At 48.4% G+C, this 21,273-nt stretch overlaps 1 protein-coding gene across 3 annotated transcripts in view; it reads right to left on the reverse strand.

Annotated features, from left to right (window-relative positions):
- Nucleotides 1-231: 231 nt before the first annotated feature.
- The window catches only part of CD151 (CD151 molecule (Raph blood group)), a 51,476-nt gene continuing 30,434 nt past the window's right edge, over nt 232-21,273 (reverse strand). For all 3 annotated transcript variants that reach the window (XM_035121968.2, XM_060276419.1, XM_060276416.1), the window contains exons 5-8: nt 18,372-18,476; nt 7,559-7,714; nt 5,161-5,247; nt 232-2,864 (exon numbers count right to left, since the gene is read on the reverse strand). In XM_035121968.2, the coding sequence (XP_034977859.1) occupies nt 2,805-2,864; nt 5,161-5,247; nt 7,559-7,714; nt 18,372-18,476 (408 nt within the window). In that variant the 3' untranslated portion in view covers nt 232-2,804. The remainder of the gene's footprint in view (nt 2,865-5,160; nt 5,248-7,558; nt 7,715-18,371; nt 18,477-21,273) is intronic.

Here is a 21,273-nt window from a genome sequence, read left to right on the forward strand (position 1 = left end):
GGAGACGCCAAGTCGGAAATCGGAACTGAGCAGGAAGACCAAACTGCCTCCAGCACTTTGTGGATTTTTCAGGAGATATTGACTGAGACATCATAGGAGGTGCATCACATGATGCACAGATATTTGAAATGCAGTAGTTGACAACCTCCCAGACCCCTGTCCCTGTTACTGATGAGGTGTTTTGCTACTCCGCGAACCCATGTTATCACTTCGGCATCACATAGGACAAAATACAGACAATATTAGCTTTATTGGCCAGCAACATAAAATGTATTTAAAGCATGGTTATTATATGAGGAAAAACCAAAGAACAAGCACAGGTTTCTGACTGGCAACCCCTGGCCCTCTCTTACAATGGCACAATATAATTTCCCAGATGAGGGAGGTGGAGCGAAAGCTAGCCATCCACACAAATGCGCTTCAGTAGTCAAATACTGTTTCAAGCAACTGCAATCAGGCCCTTCTGTTTTCTTGCAGGTTGGGGAGTGGGGAGAGAAACATCAGGTAGGTATAAAGAAATAATTTAGCAATTTGATTTGTAATAATTTAGATACTCACCCACCTTTACAGTGAGAATGGCACAAAACCTTTCTCCTGCAAGGACGTTTACCATGTGTGATTATGCTTTACACCTGCTGCCTCCTGAACTGTTCCTGAACCTCCTGAGCAAAGCAGCCAAGAGGACACTCCATTTTTCACTACACCCATGAGAGGCAATTATGTGACATGGACTTTCTTGGGTGGTGTGTTTATATTAAGTGCTTGCCTATCAGAGCCCACAAAGGGCTGCAGATGGAATTAGCTTTAATCTCTACTTTGGTTGGAGAAAGTCACATATAGCCAGCTAAGGAAAATCCTGGAGCGTAAGACTAGGTTTCCAGTTTGGGCAAAACCTGTATATGCTGGTCTTTGGTGGTGATGGTGGGGGCTTAGATCAACTTTCCACAACCTGGTGCCCTCCAATGTTGTTAGGACTCCCAACTGCTATCGGCCACAGCCTGCAGGGCCATCGGTAAGGTATGATGGAAGCTGGGAGTCCGGCAATGTCAGGAAGGCGCAAGAGGCTGGGGAAAAGCTTCCTTAGGCCAGGTGATTGCTCTTGCCCCCAGCCAGGTGTGTGAAAGGGAACAGAGAAGAATGAGCTGTGGAATGCAAGAGCTTCAATAGAACCTATAGGATTCCAATACACAAGCGGCCACACCGTTTACTCAAGAGACTTTCAGTGGGATAGGAGAGGGTTGGGAACCCATATATTGGACTCCAACGACCATCAGCCGCCAGTTACTATTACCAATGGCCAGGAATGATGGGAGCTGTAGTCCAACATCTGGAGAGCCCACCTGGTTCCCCATCAGTTACAGGAAGTATATTCTTCAGCATGCTGCTGTTGCCACACTGGACCTACAAATGAGGTGGGGGAAGAGCTGTTCAACGGAAGAGCTCCCTTACTGAAATCAAAATGTGAGGCAGTGGTGAAACAGGTCAATGTAAGAATGGGGAAGGAATACTCGGACACAGGCTATACAAACAGGATCTGGACATGTACTCTACCAAGGATGCTTTTTCTGTTTCTAAAACATTCACCCTTTAGTGCGGGTGAATTCTTGGGGAAACTAGCAAATCCGCTGTTGGAAGCCATTCCTAGAAGAGACTCCTCTACAGCAGAAGAGGCAACTGCTGTGGATACAAAAGATACCAGCTGCTTTCTCTGCTTGCACCAAATAGTTCAATTTGCAATTTTATGCCTTACTGCCAATTGAAATCATTTTGGTATGAAGCATACTCAGTAAATTAATGAGAGAGGGGAATAGGAGAGCTGAATTCTGGGTTTCCATGCCAGCCAGAGAGTACCTGGCTGGCTAATTGGACTTTGAAGATCAACACAAAAGCAAGTAGAAGTATGTTCTCCCCAGTTAAATGATGTGTCATTCTGGGAGAGGATGCTCATTCCTATGAAAAGGGGAGCTGCACCATTCCAGAGAGTCAGGTTATCTTGACAGCACAGTTGAGGCAGGAAACCAATTCAACAGAAAGCTTAATGTTTGTGTGTCTGTTTGAAAAAGTAGGCCAAGGCTTCTAATTAAGAGAAGAAAAGAACGTCCTCCAACACCTGGCCTGAAAGGCACAAGACTCGTCTCCAGGGGGGCCTCCTGTTGGGGCAGAGGGGAGGCCCCGAGGATGAAGCAGCTGGCTTTGTGGGTAACCTAGTCCATTCCATCTCTCAGGCACAACCTCAAGGAGATTGGGAGAAGAGATTACCCAGCACAAGGAGGCACTGCCTTGGATGGGGAAAGAGCCGTCACGTCAGAACTTCCACTGGTCCAGAAAGGCACTTCTGGGTGCAGGAACAGAGGATTCAAACCTCCCAACCTGTGAATGCCTTATGCATCCTTGTGGGCTAGTTGTCAGCTGATCAGAGAGTCAACATCTTGGTTAAAAGAGAGCTAAAAGGGAAACAAGGAAAGGTGCTGCCCCCCCCTGGCAGCTTTGATGATCTCTCTTTCGGATTGAATGCTGGGGCCTGGGCTTGGAAACATTTCTGGCAGATTAGAATTCTACAACTCCATGACTCTGGACCCCAAAGAAAAAACTGGGTGAGCCCTGGGTCTCCAAGACTGCCACGAGGAGGACAACTGATCTCAATCTCTCTCTCTGGCAGAGGCACTGGGTGATCCAAGAATAAGTTTCCTTAAGCAGCAGAAGTCCTTGCGAGCTTGATTTTTTCTGTGCTGCTGCCTAAAAGGATAGGGTGACGGGATGGAACGTGGTGTAGTCAAGCAGGTGGGGTGGTCTTCCAAGCTTCCCTAGTAAGGCTCAGATTTCAAATTCCTGTACAAACAGCAAGTGAAGAGCATCCCAAATATCTAGAAGGCAAAACAACAAGAATACAAAACACGGGTAAGCAACAGGAGAAGCAATCTATCAAGCCATGTATTTCAGCAGCTCTTCATTCTTCTCACAGAGAATGTTGGTCCCTTGCAGTCATACAGAGTTTTGCCGTCACAAGGGACCGAGCTTCCAATATGGGTACAGAGAAAATATGACCTGAAACCTCAGCAGGTGGACCTTGAAGCCTGGGCAAGCTCAGTAAGTATCTGGCTTTCACACAGAAGGTCCCAGTCTCAGCCTCCAACATTTCCAGGTATAGCTGAAAGAGACCCCTGTCAAAAACCCTGGAAAGCCGCTGCCTCTCAGTTACTGCTCAATGGGCCAAAAGTATGACTTCGTACAAGGTGACTTCCTATGCTCCAGCAGGGCAACGCAGCTGTAACAGAGATGTGATGCTGCAAGCAAGGGCATTCCTTTGGACAGCTGGCAATAGCTGTTTTCTGTAAGAAGTAAAAGGAAAATCTCGCCCAAGTGAGAAAGAGCCAGTCCTGAGTGAACTGCACTTTACAAAGACAGCTGCAAAAGCATGAGAGGAAGAGAGAAATGCACTGGTTCGGCATTAAGATTACATTAAGATCACTGCGCATTCCACCGTTGGCCATTAAAAAAAAAGGAAAAGGAAACATTCTCATAATTATTTGAAATGGGAAGGGAAGAGCGAAATTGAGCAATGGATAGTTACTATGTGATTGTCAAAAGTCCCAAGATATCAGAGTCACTGTGGGTTATTCTGGTATCGTTCTGAATTTAAAAGCACTCCCTTCTAATTACACTGCTCAGTCTGAGCAGCTGTTGGGACAAATCACCACTAGAGGCTGCCTTCTCACTGCTTTACAGAAAAATTTCTGTTTTTCACAACCTTCCCTTCAGTAAAGGGCATGTTGGTGTTTTTTTTACGCAGTCATTTGTATCTAGAGCTGGCAACTTCAAACCTTTAGAAGTGCCTCCATCACTTACTCCATAAACTGCAAGACCTTTTTTTTAAGCACACAGGTTATTAGGGATTTACATGTATATGTTTTTGGAAAATTGCAACTTTAAAATGATTGTGGGGGAGACATTCTCTCAATTTCACAGTGAAATCTAGAATTATGAGCAGATAACTCAGATACATCTAAGAAAACACCACCAAAGCTGGCTTCTACTGTTGCTTCTTAGCAGGGAACCTAAGGGGTGGGGAGGGCCACATTCCATTCAGGGCAACTTTCTGAGGGCCACTTGTCAAGGTCAAAGGTTAATGTCAGAGGCATGTAAACAGTCCTTTGTGTGGTTGCTTGTATTGAGTGGGAATTGTCTCCAGTTAGGGAAGCAATTTGAACACTGAAAGCAAGCCAACCTTTGAGGCCATGAATGAACCACAAATGGCAAGACAGGTAAGTGCAGGTATGCAGGCAACTTGGGGGGAGGGGCTAGTAACTTTCGAGAACTCATTAGCAATGCTAGTTAATATACTTTGCTCAGCCAACACACTGGGCTCAGAAATTCATGATTGCCACAAATCATGGAGATAATAGAAAATTGCAAAAGAGATAGGCATGAGTGAGAATATTCACACACACACACACACACACACACACACACAGTGCAATGTGAGATGCTACTTCAGCTTAAAGTGTGTGTGTCAGGAAAAAAAATCAGAGATGACAGCTACTTCTATGACCAGGAGATTGCTCAAGGCACAGAGATGGAATATAGAATCACTTCTCACATGCAGAGCAAACCCAACGAAGCCTCCAGAATCCAGTGGTGCTGGACTGCTGCTTAATTCCAGCTGCTTTTACATGGTTACAATTTGCACACAGGATCCTCTGGATTCTGCAAAGCTATTATCTCTAATTTACAGACAATAGCAAAGAGAAATTGACGTCCCTTTTGCCCTAATGCAGTGTTGTTGGCAACCAGAGTGGGCAACAAGCCAATCTAAAGCCAACCACCGGAGCAATTGGCCAACTGCTATGCCACACTCCTGCCTAGCCCCTGCTGGGGAATGGTGCACCTTTCATGATATTCCTGAAACCTTTCTCTTTCTCTTCTGTCTGTGGTTGATTACCCATATGTTTTCTGCAGTGCTTTTTGTTTGCTTGTTTGTCCTATAGCAGCTTTCGGATCAGTGGTGAGCTGGATGACAGGTATCCATGGGTCAGACTTTGCTTACAGGTCCCCAGTCACCAATTACTCTCATAACAGTAAACCTGAGACAGGAAGTGTACCATGGTGATCTCCCAAGCTCTAACCTTGCACAGTTCAGTCTTGCCTATTACTAGCCCATACCTGTACAAAAGCAATGCCAATCCCCACTGCTCCAATGATTTTCAGGTGTTCCTGGATGAAGTTTTCCAGTTTAGTGATGCAGCCACCCTAGAGAGAGGGAGATAAAATTGTTGACATAATTTCAAGTTTAAATTGTGTCTTGTGCTGTTTCAAGATACGCATGAGTTACAAAAGTTTTCACACAGCAAATAAATGCAAGAAAATAAAAAAATAGGCTGGGGCAGATGAACAAATGCTCATCCTTGCAAGGATTTCTTGGCCTAATGCTTCACTTTAACCGTGTTACACATGTGGCCTGAATAGAGGGCTCCTACAAAGTCCAATCAGGACTAGTAGCTTAAATCAGTGGAAAGTCCAATCAGGGAAGCTCAATCGCTGCCTGCCTCCATCTTTAAAAGATTGTCTTTACCTCCTGGGGGCCTGTTTATCTGCCTTGCCAAGTCATTGCAGATAAGAGCAATAACAGGATTAGCTGAAGTGTGAGGCAAGCTTTATTTTTTAAATTGTTTGATCGTTCCACAAATGTATCCCCACTGGGTAGTGGCCTAAGGAAGAAAGCACATGAGTACATGGCTCATGGTTTCAAAGCTCAAGCCAGTAAAGGCAGAGCTGAGGAGATTCAAGTTTAAATCCCTCTTGAGCTATGAAACTCATGGGATGGCTTTGAGTCAGTCACCATTCCTCAGCCTTGCCTACCTCATGGGGTAGCTCTGGGGAGGATAAAAATGGAAAAGAATATCTACAGAACACACTTATAACTACTTTGTACCAATTTAACTTCCATGTCTTTCCCCAAAGAGGTCTAGTTTGGGGAAGATGCTTAAAATCCTTTGTTCAAGACTCTCCTGTCCCTTCCCATACAAATATGGTTCTCAGGATTCCCTAAGGAGAGGGGATGACTGTTTTGAAATGTGTTTAAACCGGTTATGTAGATGCTCCCCAAGTTATTCTTTCCACATTTCCTTTCGGCAGCCTGTCACAGGCAGGTCAATCTCAAAAGGCAGACTGGAGGCAAATGCTGCAGAATGTAAATACTTCACTATTCTTTCCAGTTCTTTGGAAATATTAATCCATTTCTTTATATCCATGTAAATGGCACTTGTGTGTGATTTACATGAGAGGACAGTTCCCTGCCCCAATAGGCCTATGTCAGGGGGCTCTCAGAGGGCCCGCGGGAGGAGAGGGATGCCAGATCGGGTTACAGGGATCCCCGGCCCCTCCTTTCCAGCAGTACCTCTTCCAGCCGAGGTAGCAGTGAGTCATCCAATGAGGTGGAAGGGGAGGCGGTCAGCCAGGAGGGAAGAGGGGTCAGCAATGCTAGCAAGGAGCCCTGGCACCACCTCAGGGAAGAGGGCTCAGAGAGGGGGAGACAACTGCCATCGCCCCAGTTGCGCAGAAGTGTCAAACGCAAAGAGGGGAGGCGGCGCCTAGGAGTGCCCAAGTTCTTATGTTGGGGTAAGAACCGGAAGGGGGCACTCCCGGATTCTGCGAGTGACTGAGATGGACATGTTTTAATAGCTCTGCACAGTAACTAATCTGCACAATAAAACTGTTAAAAGACAGTTTGGAGGCTGCCGTTGTTACTCGTGAGCAACCACCACACGGTCCTGACAGCCTACAATGTAGAAACAAGACAATGTGAGACAAGAGACGAATGAGGAGGAGATGGAGGCCAAGGCAAGCTGAGGTAGGAAATACAAAATGGTGGAATCTCCTTGCAAAGGGGTATCTTTTCTCACCAAAAGTATGTCCTATTGCACTTTGGGGGGAAACTCGGGGGTGGGCAGCAAGAATCACCTGGGCTCAGCAGTCAGCAATCATGCCCTGAGGCACAGGGCTTAGTCTGTCTCTGCCTGACTAAAACAAGCTTAGTTGCAGAAGTTATTCATGCTCCTCATATCATTTAATCCCCCTCTGAATCCTGTTGAAAAATGATTGCTTCATTGCCGTCACTCTTTGGCAGAACACTCTGTAGACTGAAATGTCAACTGACAGTTGGAAAATTGGAATTCCGTGGTTTAAAAAAACTTCCCAATGTATTTTTGAGTTTAAGGGGACAAACTTTTTTAAAAAAAAATAGTTTAGGTTGCCAAGTCTGAATCTTTGTCCCTTTTCACTGAAAATGGTAAAACAAAACAAAAACAAGAAAGCCACAAGATGGTGGCAAAGTGTCTCTGCCTCACCTACCCATGTGTTGGAACAGCACTACTGAGGAATATAAATATCTATTTGTGTGTGTTTTGTGACCGCTCTAGAAGAAAATCATCAGGCAATGTAGCAGAACATATTGAGAGGCTGACTCTGGATGCAACTCTTGTTGATAAAAGTAGTCTCAGAGCCATTTGGCATCCACTTAACTTGCAGATAAGAAGGAGGCGGCTCAGGTCTGATTTCTTACCTCTTTGTAGATATTCGAAGGATGATCTCTTTGGCCACATTTATCTGTCACTGTCTTGCAGCAACTGTCTGGGAACTTCCGGTTTAATGCATCAGGAGATTTGATCCATTCGCTGTCACTCCAGTCTGAAGCGTTATGGCTGCCACAGCACTTAAACTGAACACACACAAACAGAAAAGCAAAGTTTGCAGGGCATATTGCCAAAAGATGTTGCAACACTCAAGTTGTCTATGGTATCATGTCTGTGAATGCCTGTACCTCTGGCTTGCACAACTGCAGGAGCAAACAACCCACCAGTCATACAACAGAAGAGCTATTGAGCTTTTGCAGAGCTCGAGGGCCGTGCACATTTCTTCCCCAGAGCAACACCAAGCTGGGTTTAGCTGGCATTTCTGTAAGAGAGTATAACCATGACTGCTGACTGGTTTCTTTTAAAGAAAGTGTTCCTTAAATATAAAGCCTTGAACATCGATATACACGGTGATGTCACTGCTACTTACTATACATATATGGGATGTGTGTAAGCCAGCCTATAAACATCCTACTGCTCCTTTGACAGTCAATGAAGAGGCTACTCTGGTTGTTCTCGCTGTATCAAGCTACATTCTCTGCAAGCAGATCAAATATTCGGCATGGTGTAGAAGAGACATAGCTAGAGTGAACTCATTCCTGGCAGGCATGCTGTACACTCACATGCTTCCTATCCATTACAGTCCAAGTGTGTCTCCTCCCTTCCTTGCATTTTCCCGTCTTATGTCATGTCTGCAGAGAAACACCCTAGGCATGCAGCCAGAAGCTCTGCATGTATAAGCCTGCCATACGTCCAGATTTTCCTGGACATTACTGGGATTTCAAAGGGGGGATTTCCAAAAGAAGGCGCTTTGTCCTGGATCTTAGGCAAGTAAAAAAACAAGAACCAAAACCCTCAACAATTTTGCTGGTGTCCTGGTTTTTACTTTTTGAAATATGGCTAACAGATTGAGGTTGAATCCTGACAAGACAGAAGTACTGTTCTTGGGGGGAAAGGCAGGTGTGGGGGACGCCCTGGCACTGAATGGGGTAATCGTGCCCCTGAAGGACCAAGTACGCAGCCTGGGAGTCATTTTGGATTCACAGCTGTCCATGGAGGCGCAGGTCAATTCTGTGTCCAAGGCAGCTGTTTACCAGCTCCATCTGGTTCGCAGGTTGAGACCCTACCTGCCCGTGGACTGTCTCGCCAGTGGTGCATGCTCTGGTTATCTCCCGCTTGGACTACTGCAATGTGCTCTACGTGAGGCTACCTTTGAAGGTGACTCAGAAACTAAACTAATCCAGAATGTGACAGCTAGACTTGTGACTGGGAGTGGCCGCCAGAAGGATCTTCACTGGCTCCCAGTACGTTTCCGAGCACAATTCAAAGTGTTTGTGCTGAACTTTAAAGCCATAAACGGCCTCGGTCCAGTATACCTGAAGGAGTGTCTCCACCCCGATCGCTCAGTCCAGACACTGAGGTCCTCCTCCGAGGGTCTTCTGCTGGTTCCCTCATTGCAAGAAGTGAAGTTACAGGGAACCAGGCAGAGGGCCTTCTCAGCAGTGGCACCCTCCCTGTGGAACGCCCTCCCTTCAGATGTCAAGAAAATAAACAACTTTATGACTTTTAGAAGACATCTGAAGACAGCCCTGTTTAGGGAAGTTTTTAAGGATTGATGTTTTTATTATGGTTTTAGATATGTTGTAAGCTGCCCAGAGTGGCTGGGGAAACTCAGCCAGATGGGCGGGGTATAAATAATCAAATTATTATTATTATTCCTCTAAACTGAGTTGGATATATTTTTGAGAAAACATGTACAAGTCTGGTTATGAGTGCAGGGGTGGGGGAATAGTCTTCCATAGAGCTAAGTTTTTGCACAGCTGACTTTCTCCTTCCCCTGTACACAGGGGCACATTTTATGATTTTCACACTACCCACTTGGTTGCTCCACAGGATGTGCATGGGGTGTACATTTTTTGGACCCACTCTATTCTTTTTCCCCCTTGTGACTATGGTTTGTTTTAGACTGTTTTGATATTTTAAACTGACGCAGGTGGCACTGTGGGTTAAACCAGAGCCTAGGGCTTGCCGATCGGAAGGTCGGCGGTTTGAATCCCCGCAACGGGGTGAGCTCCCGTTGCTCGGTCCCAGCTCCTGCCAACCTAGCAGTTTGAAAGCACGTCAAAGTGCAAGTAGATAAATAGGAACCGCTCCGGCGGAAAGGTAAACGGTGCTTCCGTGCGCTGCTCTGGTTTGCCAGAAGTGACTTAGTCATGCTGGCCACATGACCCGGAAGCTGTACACCGGCTTCCTCAGCCAGTAAAGTGAGATGAGCGCCGCAACCCCAGAGTCGTCCGCAACTGGACCTAATGGTCAGGGGTCCCTTTACCTTTACTAGTACAACCTAGGACCTTATGGTGAAGGGTGAGTAATAAGCTGAATTAACAAGAAGAAGAAGAAGAAGAAGAAGAAGAAGAAGAAGAAGAAGAAGAAGAAGAAGAAGAAGAAGAAGAGGAAGAACAACAACAAGAAGAAGCAGCTTTCAAGCATCAGGTAATGCTGAATAGTTTTATGATGCTGATGCATATTTTAAAAGTTAGAATACCAACCAACTCTATGGCTCAAGGCAGTATACACAAAGCTGTCTAGAATATCAACATTTAAAAAAGCCACATAAGTATAAAAATAGTGCTGTGGTAAAGTGGTTTTACTAACTAAAAAGTAGGAATAGTAAGAACCAATCATTCCCCTGTCACTAGCCAAGTTTCACCTTCTTTCTGAACTGCGGCAAGTCTCAAATAACTTTCTGTAACCTTGGAGCTATGCAGCTGAGTGCACTTCCTCTCCTGTGTGAATTACAGCCTAAAACAATGAGATACCTGTCCAAGTTTTCCAAACTGAAAAATCTAGGTGTGTCAGAGAACACAAGTGCTCCCTAATGGAATGACCTAAAATAGGGCTTCTCTGCTTAATGGAAGATAAAATCCCTGCCTTTTCTCTGTGCTCTGTTGTAAACTGGATTTCCCATCATGTACCTCTGTTACTAGAGATTACTGGCTCCGAGAAAAAGATGTGACAAAGAAGTAGCGGGGGCTTCATCACCTTCCGCATTCAGAAAAGCTGCCATATTTGCTCCAAATGAAGATGTGTCTGCGCTCCCACTTTTCTCTTGCAATGGCATGTGAAGGAAAAGTGGATTGATGCTTTGGAGACACAACCACTAAATATGGCCACCTGTTTATTTTAACCAGCTGCACTTGTGCTTCTCTTTTGGGACTTATTGTGCCAGGAATGAAGCCAAGAGGCAGCAATGTGCTAATAATACATGTGCCCTGTACAGCACCTCTTGACCAAGGAGGTTAACCAAAGTAGAAGGCATGGGAAAGTGATCTGTACAAAGTAGGAGGCGTGGGGGAAATTACCTATATTTGGAAAGCCTAGTCAGGGTGTCACAGTGGCCGGAGTGGACTACTTCAGAGTAACGACGCTACGCCGCTCTGCATTTTATTCTTTTATTGGTGCTGCGTATTTACAGTGCTCAAGTCATTGCTATTTACACGAAGCGATGTTGTCAGTCGGTTTCAGAACCTCCTAATGGCTTTTGGCGCGTCTTTCTCCAACACAAAAGCTTTGGCAGACCCATCCTCTTGCCCCTCCTCTTCCTGCGTAATTCTGGAGTTGGAGGGATGGGTCTTCCCCCCTTGCTTGCCCCTTCCTGTCCCACCTGGGACCCTGGCTCCTCTACCTTGCCTGAGCCTCGGACACGACTTCCTGCTTCCCCACTGGAATCGGAACTCTCCCTGCTTTCCCCTTTGCTCGGGGACGGGCTTGAACTCAGGAGGGGAGGGACTTCGCGATATCCCCTGTCCCTCACATCCACCCCCCTCCCAAGCTCTCCTTCACCCCTCCCCAGGCCCCCCCCATGTGTCGGTGACGACTGGAAGCCTAAGAACTCAGTGCTCTCCGAGCCCGTTGGTGTGAATACCTCCCCCCAGTCCTGCGAGCCCCCCCCTTCCGCCTGGGCGGACGGGAATCCCAAAAAGTCCGTGGCGTCAGAGCTGGTGGGGGTAAAAACGTTCTGCCAATCTGCTCCTTCCTCTGACTGGGTGGATCTCGGTGACACCCATACCTCATCCTCTGGTTCCTCAAACTCCGCTTCCCAGCGCCATGGTGAGCTGCTCTCCCGTGCCTCCTCCTCCTCCCCCTCCCTTTCCATGTGCCAGGGCTTGGGTCTGTGGGGAAAGAGGGCGTGAAATTCTTCCACCAAGAATTCCTCCTGTATCTGAGTGGCTGGGACCCATTCATTCTGGGACGGTGGAGCATCCTCCCATGCCATGAGGTACTCCAGTCCCCCCACCCCCCACCTTGAATCCAGGATGGCCGTGGCCTCATTGAGTTGCTCCCTGCCTTCCCTCTCCCCCCCTCCCTCGGGGGTTTGTTCGCCGTCTCGGAGCCTGCTGCTTTCCCTGTACGGCGACAGCAGCGATCTATGAAACACTGGATGCACCCTCATGTCCTCTGGCAGTGCCAGCCTGTATGCCACCGGGTTTACCTGTTGCGTGACCGTGAAGGGGCCCAGCCTTTTGGGTGCCAGCTTTTTGCACCTCCCTCTGGTGGGAAGGCCCTCCGAGGACAACCACACCTTGTCCCCCACCCTGATGACCTCCCCTTGTCGCCTGTGGCGATCTGCCCCCTTTTTGTACGCTTCCTTGGCCCTCTCCAAGTGTTCTCTGAGCTGCTGGTGCACCGTCTCCAGTTCCTCTGCCCAATCCTCAGCCTGTGGGCCCTCCTCCTCCTCCTTCTCCCTCTCCCTCTCTGGGAAAGATCTGAGGTCGCGCCCGTAATTGGCCTTAAAGGGCGACACCCCTGTGGAGACGTGCACTGCATTGTTGTAGGCAAATTCTGCTAGTGGCAAGCGATCCACCCAGTCCGTTTGCCGCTGGCTGACGTAGCATCTCAGGTACTGCTGCAGAATGGCGTTGACCCTCTCCGCTTGTCCGTTGGTCTGCGGGTGTCTAGCCGTCGACAAGCTGACCTCCACCTGCAGGAGGTTCATGAGCCGCCGCCAGAACCTGGAAACAAATTGGCGGCCCCGATCCGAAATAACCCTTAAAGGTAATCCATGCAGTCTGAAAATGTGATCAACAAACAGTTTGGCTGTCTCTTCTGCCGAGACTGCCCTGGCACACGGTATAAAGTGACACATTTTGGACATAAGGTCCACCACCACCAACACTGCAGTCTTACCCCTGGACGAAGGCAGATCTGTGATGAAGTCCATGGACACCACTTCCCACGTCCTGTGTGGTGTGGCTAAGGGCTCCAGCAACCCTGGTGGCGCTGCTCTGACCACCTTCGCCCGCTGGCAGGTGGTACAGCCCCTTACATAGTCTCGAACATCTTCCCGCACCCCTGGCCACCAGAAGTGTCTCATGACTAGGTGAGCGGTTTTGTCCCTTCCAAAATGCCCCGCTGTAGGGTTGTCGTGCATCTGCTTGAGGACCGTACGTCGAAGCTGGGTGGTGGGTAGGTACAGCGCACCCTTGTAGAAAAGCAGCCCTCTGCGTTCTGCAAAGTCTTTTGCCTGCTCCCTCCCCCCTCTCAGTTCTCTGAAGATGCGGTTGGCAAATTCATCCGCTGCCGTCAGTGCTGTGAGTTCTGCCTCGCTCACCACAGCTGCTCCGCAGGACCATGCCGACGGGGGGAAAATGTGCCTTGGGGCTGGTGGCGCCTCCTCCTCCATGTACTCTGGCTTGCGGGAGAGGGCATCCGCCCTGACATTCTGCTCCCCCGGGATGTAGTGGATGGAGAAGTTGAAGTTCGAGAAGAACTCTGCCCACCGTATCTGCCGCTGGTTGAGCACCCTGGCAGTTCTCCAGAACTCCAGGTTCTTGTGGTCTGTGCACACCTGGATGGGGTGCTTCGCGCCCACCAGGAAGTGTCGCCAGTGCTGGAACGCAGCGTAGATCGCAAGAAGTTCCCTATCAAACACTGTGTAGTTGCGTTCAGGCTGTGTCAGCTTCCTGGAGAAGAAGGCACAGGGTCTCCACTCCCTGTTGGCGTCCAGTTGCAACAAAATTGCGCCCACAGCTTTTTCAGAAGCATCTGTCTCAATGCGTAGGGGCGCGTCCTGCACCACATGGAACAGGTTTTGGTCTGAGGCGAACACTCTCTTGAGGCTTTCGAACGCTGCTTGCGCCTCTGGTGTCCACCTGAACTTCTGCTTGCCTCTCAGGCAGTCCGTGATGGGAGCCGTAACGCGAGAGAAGTTCTTGATGAACTTCCTGTAGAAGTTAGCGAAGCCTAGTAGGCGTTGGGCATCTTTGCGCGTCCTGGGGCTGTGCCAGTCCAGGATGGCCTGCACCTTGTCCTTGTCCATCGCCAGCCCCTTGTCTGACAGCTTGTAGCCCAGGAAGTCCACCTCTTTGGTGTGAAACTTGCACTTCTCCAGCTTCACATACAGGTGGTTCTCCTTCAGGCGTTGCAACACCTCTCTGACATCTTTCACATGCTGCACTGGGTCATTCGAGTAGATAAGGATGTCATCTAGGAAGACCAAGCATTTCCTGAAGAGGAGGGACCCCAGGACGTGGTGCATGAAGGCCTGGAAGCATGCTGAGCCCCCTTGCAAACCGAAGGGCATCACCAGATATTCAAAAGAGCCCAGAGGCGTGAACATCGTGGTTTTCCATTCATCTCCTTCCCGGATCCTGATCAAGTTGTACGCCCCCCTTAGGTCCAGCTTGGTGAAAATCTTGCCCCTGCGTGCCGCTGTCAGGAGATCATCCACTCTGGGCATGGGGAAAGCCACGGGCTCTGTCACCGAATTCAGCCGTCTAAAGTCCACCACAAGACGGCGCTGTTGCGTGTCTTTCTTGTCCACCCAGAAGACCGGGCTGCCCCCTGCTGCCTTGCTTTCCCTTATGAACCCCCGCTTGAGGTTCTTGTCGATGAAAGCGCGCAGATCCTCCAGCTCCTGGTCTGACATGGCGTACAGCTTGGCTGGGGGTATCGTCGCCCCTGGCACCAGGTTGATCTGGCAGTCAAAAGGCCTGTGCGGGGGTAGGTGGTCGGACTCCGCTTCGCTGAAGACCTCCTGCAGGTCCCAGTACTGCTTGGGTATTGCCTCACCCCCTTTGATATGCATGGTGGCCACCGTGGCTATCGGAGGCCCCTCCCCTGGTTGGTGCTGCATGCAATGTTCCAGACAAAAGTCTGACCCAAACGTGATGCACCTCTGGTGCCAACTGATGGAGGGGTCGTGGCGCGCCAGCCAGCTCATGCCCAAGACGATGGGGGGGTCTGAGATGGTGGTGACGTTGAACGCCAGTGTCTCTGAGTGCCTTCCCACCGTCATTCTCATGGGGGGGGTTTGATGTGTGATGGCCCCTCCCAGCAGCTCCCTGCCGTCAATGGTTGCTACGTGCAGAGGAAAATCCAACTGCAAAAGCTGGATTTGGTGCTCTTCTGCAAAGCTTCTCGAGAAGAAGTTGGCGGACGCCCCACTGTCAATTAAGGCGAGGACCGTCAGGGGATAGCCATTTGGGAGCGTTAGCGTCACTTCTAGAACCACTCCTGCTCTGGGAGGGGTGGGCTGGCTCTGCACCTCTCTGTGCGGGTGGGCGGGCTGGGGCTGTTGTCTGCTGACTGTGCCTGGCTGCTGCCCCTTGTCTCCTGCAGCCAGGCTTTCCCGTTTCCCTGCTGTGGTGCTGCGTCAGTGGGGGAGGGCACCACCGTTCCCGCCTTTCCTTGCCACTCCCTGCGATGTGGGCAGTCTCTGACGAGATGCTGGGGTGAGTTGCAGAGAAAGCAATTCCCGCCCCTTCCCTCCTTGCGTCTTGGCGCCGCTGGGGTTTGAAAAGCCCGCGCGCGCGCGCTATCAATCTGCATGGGCTCCTGGTCCTGGCTGGCTCCAGGCGTGGCCTGAAAGGGTTGTTGAGGGAGTGGCTTCTCCTGCGACCGTGGGAACCAAGCCCGCTTTGCGCGCGTCGCTTGCTTGTCGTTCCACCGGGATTCCTGCCTCACCCCCACCGCCAGAGCTGCTTTGCTCAGCTGATCCATAGTACTGGGCTTTGGACCTCTCGAGAGTTCATCCTTCACCTCCTCGCTCAAACCCAAGTAAAACGCAGCTTGCATGGGAGGCGAATCCAAAACCCACCCCAGTCTGTGCACCAGCATGGTGAATTTCGCCCAATATGCGCGAACTGTCATATTTCCTTGGCGTAAATTATGCAGTTCCTCCTTAGTCTGGTCCAAATGACTATCGGACGAATACATCGTCCTCAAACCTTCTAGAAATTGTTGGACATTTTTCATGCAAGGATTCTTGGTTGCGATTAATGGTCTTAGCCACTCCCTGGCTGCTCCGGTGAGATGTTCCACAATAAACGCTACTCTGTGCTCATCATCGGGGAACTCATTCTGGTGCAGCTCAAGAGCATACACGATCTCAGTCTCAAAGCCCTGAAACTCCTTCGGGTCTCCATTGAACTTGCTTACAAGGGTCCCTGCTCTCCTTCCTGGCAGCACTTGGACTTGGGGAGCCCCTCCCGCCTTGTTTTTCTCTGCATCCAGCTTGTTTTGGAGGTCTACCGCCACCGCCCTTAAATGCTGCTCTTTTTCCTGGAGCTCTCTCACCTGTTCCGCAAGTTGTAGCCGGTCGTCCTGGACCTTCTTAGTCTCCTCTTTAGCTGCCTTCAATTCTCCCTGCGCCTGCAGCGACAGCTGTTGCAGTTCTAGCTGGGCTTGCTCAGCGATCTGCCGCCACTTCTCCGCCTCGGACACGCTCATCCCGGCAACTCCGAAGTAGCCCAAAAATGATTAGGAGGTTGCTGTCACAGTGGCCGGAGTGGACTACTTCAGAGTAACGACGCTACGCCGCTCTGCATTTTATTCTTTTATTGGTGCTGCGTATTTACAGTGCTCAAGTCATTGCTATTTACACGAAGCGATGTTGTCAGTCGGTTTCAGAACCTCCTAATGGCTTTTGGCGCGTCTTTCTCCAACACAAAAGCTTTGGCAGACCCATCCTCTTGCCCCTCCTCTTCCTGCGTAATTCTGGAGTTGGAGGGATGGGTCTTCCCCCCTTGCTTGCCCCTTCCTGTCCCACCTGGGACCCTGGCTCCTCTACCTTGCCTGAGCCTCGGACACGACTTCCTGCTTCCCCACTGGAATCGGAACTCTCCCTGCTTTCCCCTTTGCTCGGGGACGGGCTTGAACTCAGGAGGGGAGGGACTTCGCGATATCCCCTGTCCCTCACACAGGGTATCCAAGGGACTGCTCTGTGTGGTCAGGTATTCTGCAAATATTCAGACAATCTGTACCTCTCAAACCCTAGATCTCTTAAGGCTGGTTCATAGTTATTTATTCATGTCATAAAATTTATACACTGCTTGACTGTAAAAAGCAAACAAACCTCAAAGCTGTTTACAAAAAGAGAGATAAAACAGTAATTTGATAATTTCATGTGCTACTCAAGAAAATGGAAGTCTGCAGCTCCCCCTCTCCAGTTGTGCATCAAACAATCCAGATGAGCAGAGGCCTATATGTATATATTTCTATGCAATTAGACTCTCATTTTGCAACGCAGATGGCATTTGCCACAAAAAAGGGAGATGGGAAGAAGGCCTGTTGTGCATGAATGTATGTGCAAGACCTCAATTCGCATAATAAAATGGTCCATGTGCATAGGAGGGGTGCATGAGAATGAAGCTCATTCCCACCATGTTTAATCTACAGGCCAGAGCACAGCACAGCTGGATGCTTGCAACCCCCATTCCACAGCACATAGGATCTTCTTGCAACAGCAGCATGCAGGTCCAGATTGCAGCTGTGTATACCAGATATTTTGGACTACAGCTCCCATCAGCTTCAGCCAGCAGGGCAAGCTGAGGCTGATGGGCATTGTAGGCCAAAATATCTGGATGGTACCAGCTGGGCAGAGGCTAGTTCACAAAAATGAGGGCCCAGAAGATACATGTCATAGATGCCGTTGTGCATTTTAACAATAAAACAATGAACAGAGTGGTGATTAAATGACTACTGCAATCGACACAAGATAATATCACCAAGGCAACAATCTGTAAACAAGCAAGAAACGTCCATAAAAATGGCAAAAGTAGTTTCTTTCCCAAATAGGTTTCATCTTATACAACTGCAAATGCAGTAAATAAAGAGTTCACTTGTGATATACCAGTGGTTCAGTGCTTGGACATCAATCAGATGATTCGTCGCTAAAGAGCTTAGTCATCGAGTTTTGTGGTAAATAATATACAAGAGAAGACAGTATGCAAACGACTTAAAGCAAGGGTATATCTGTCCCCATCTGCATGTTTCCTTTGGGAGGAGCATAGAAATAGGACGATGTCCTTCTGTTTGTCAAACCTCCTACAGTTTAGCAACAAAGCATCTGATTACCAGAACAATGTCCAAGCACTGAACCACTGGAATATCACAAGTGGACACTTTATTACCGAGTTTGCATTTGTTCAAGATAAAATCTATTTTGGAAAGAGAAGAAATGAGCACTGAACCTCCTATATATTACAAGTGAACTCTTTATTTACTTCATTTGCAATTGTTTAAGATAAAACCTATTTGGGAAAGAAACTACTTTTGCCATTTTTATGGATGTTTCTTGTTTGTTTACAGAGAGTTGCCTTGGTGTTGTTATTATCTTGTATCAATTGTTGTGCATTTTAGGCAAGTGGAAAAACCATTCCACATATCTGGCGGAATATTTCCTTCCATAGTCGAAAGATATAGAATCTTATCACCCTATTTACATCCATTTCCTAAGCCTACCTCCTGCTGCAGTTTGTCCACCGCACTAGTCACAGACACTTCTTCCGGCTTCATGTACTTCTGGGTCATTGTCTCCTTCAGATTTTGCTTTAGCTCCGTATTCAGCTGCATGGGGCAGGGGAAATGTAGTGGGGATGGAAAGAAAATATGAATAACATCCTTCTTCAACATAGCTCCCTGTATGATAACCAACACAAAACTGCACCCAGAATGACTCAATAGATCCCTAGTCCAATTTTACAAGATAAATAAATTTGGGAAACGAAGCCGAGATGGAGAGTTGCAGTATTACGCAAGTGGGCTGCTCAAGAGCAGGGATAGGAAGCCTGTGGCTCACCACATGTAGCAGGACTAGAACTCACAACTTCCCTGGCCACTGGCCATATAGGCCAGGATTAATGGAAGGTCACATCCCTGCTCTAGGGAATCCCCAAGCTCTAAATAAACACAGGCAGATGCAACAAGCCTTTCTTCCCTTTTGCCTAGGTAGATCAGAATCTGCTGGTGAGATCTGAGTGATCTGCAACAGATCAGCAAGAATTCTGACTCCCAATCCTTTAACAATAGGAATGACACACTCCCCTCATCCCCTCTAAATTAGGCTGCTGAGATGAAGAAAGCTGCAGGAGGGGAACCAGCAGTTGATTTGTGTCCAACAGGTCTGTGAGCTTAGTTCTGCTACTGAAAACAATTCCCGAGTTGAAAGTGTTCCAACAACATGTTTCTACCAGAATCACACTGCCACTATCTTGCTCCAGTTGGTGGACCTTGGGTGTCTTCGAAAAAGCCAAATACACATCCCACAATCCTGAAGTCTGGCCACCTCTAGCCTAAGCTTATTTTCTAATATTTTCTGTAAAATAAACAGGCATCCCACTTCAGTTGAATTCTAGCTTGTTTTATGGCCTTGGGCAGGCATCCCCAAACTTCAGCCCTCCAGATGTTTTGGACTACAATTCCCATCATCCCTGACCACTGGCCCTGTTAGCTAGGGATCATGGGAGTTGTCAGCCAAAACATCTAGAGGGCCGCAGTTTGGGGGTGCCTGGCCTTGGGGCTCCACTGGCTTGGGCCCAAGCACCTGGGCTTGACTGGATTCATGGGACAGGCTATCAGCAACCCTAGTGCTTTTGAAAGTAGAGCTCTGCAGTTTGAGCTACATTTTCTCTCACGATGGAAAGCTCCATCAAACTCTTATTACAATGTACATAGAAACAACAAACTGCCTTATACTATGGGCTCGTTTTTAACCCTGATTGGCTACATATCTGTAGGATCTTGAGCAGAGATCTCTCTCAGCCCAACCCATGGAGATATTTTAACTGCAAATGTTAGGAACTCAACGCAGAAACCTTTCAGCATCTAAAGAAAATGCTCTACCACAGAAGCACTTGGGGAGGGGAGCAGATGCCCCAGGAAACAAAGCAAGGGTTTTTGCATCAAAATACAGCAGTGATACATCCTTAAATTCCACTTGTACAAGAAGGTAAACATATCAAAGGAGTGACTAGAGCAGGCACCCCCAAACTTCAGCCCTCCAGATGTTTTGGACTACAATTCCCATCATCCCTGACCACTGGTCCTGTTAGCTAGGGATCCTGGGAGTTGTAGGCCAAAACATCTGGAGGGCCACAGTTTGGGGATGCCTGGACTAGAACATCATTTGTTTGCCAGACAAGTGCTTTGATTTGAACCCAAATGATGTGAGGCTTTAGAAATGAATAATTCCCACAAATACAAGGGGGAAAGGTTTGCTGGCACCAAAAGCAAAATTAAAGAGAGAGACTCAATTAGCAGATGCCTTTCAGGAAAAACAAAATAAATTACCTGTGAGCTCATAGGAAAGAACTGCAGCGTGGAACAAAGGCAGCAAAAGCAAATACACACAGTTTTATAAGCATATCGAGGGAAAGGGAAGCAAGGAGGGGAAAACAAGAGGAAGAATCACAAAGGACAAAGTGCATTCAACCCTAGATATAAGGGGAAAGGGAGCATGCAAGGAAGGAGAAGAAGGAGAAGAAAAAGAGGCTTGCAAAACAAGTAGGATCCACACAAAACTGGTGTCCCTCCCAAAATTACAAATCCCAGCATGCCATGCTCACTTGCTTGCATTATCAAAGCCAATCCCATGCATTCCTGAAACAGCATTTTAAATTAGCTCATCCTTCCTGGGAAGCTGATTGGATAAGCATCCTAAGAGCTAATGTGGTGTAGTGGTTAAGCGCGGTAGACTCGTAATCTGTGAACCGGGTTCGCATCCCCGCTCCTCCACATGCAGCTGCTGGGTGACCTTTGGCTAGTCACACTTCTCTGAAGCATAGCTGCCAAGTCTCCCGTATTCCCCGGGAAACCCCCGTTTTTCCAGCCGTTTCCCGCTGCCAGCTCGGATTTTTAAAAACCCCGTAAATCCCCCGGATTCTTACCGGCCCGGGGAGGCTCCTTCTGCGCATGCCTGGAGTCTCTGGACATGCGCAGAAGCGATTTCTGGTGCTGCAGCCATTTTGGAAATGGACAGAGCATGCGTAGAAGCGACTTCCGGCGCTGCTCTGCCCAGTTCCAAAATGGCTGCAGCGCGACTTCCGGTGCCGCGCTGCTGCCGATCCCGGATTTTTCAATCTGGGAGTTGGCACCTATGCTCTGAAGTCTCTTAGCCGCACTCACCTCACAGAGTGTTTGTTGTGGGGGAGGAAGGAAAAGGATATTGTTAGCCGCTTTGAGACTCCTTAGGGTAGTGATAAAGCGGGGTATCAAATCCAAACTCTTCTTCTTCTTCTTCTTCTTCTAATGATTCCTCAGACAGCTTTTGAAAAAGAAAGCTTCCTCTCTCTGAAAAAATGTTTGGTCTGTTCTATGCTGGATGATTTCTGTCTATATGAAGTTATGATTGCTTAGGAATTGTTCA

Source organism: Zootoca vivipara, chromosome 1, assembly GCF_963506605.1.
Source record: "Zootoca vivipara chromosome 1, rZooViv1.1, whole genome shotgun sequence".
NCBI classification, from domain to species: domain Eukaryota; kingdom Metazoa; phylum Chordata; class Lepidosauria; order Squamata; family Lacertidae; genus Zootoca; species Zootoca vivipara.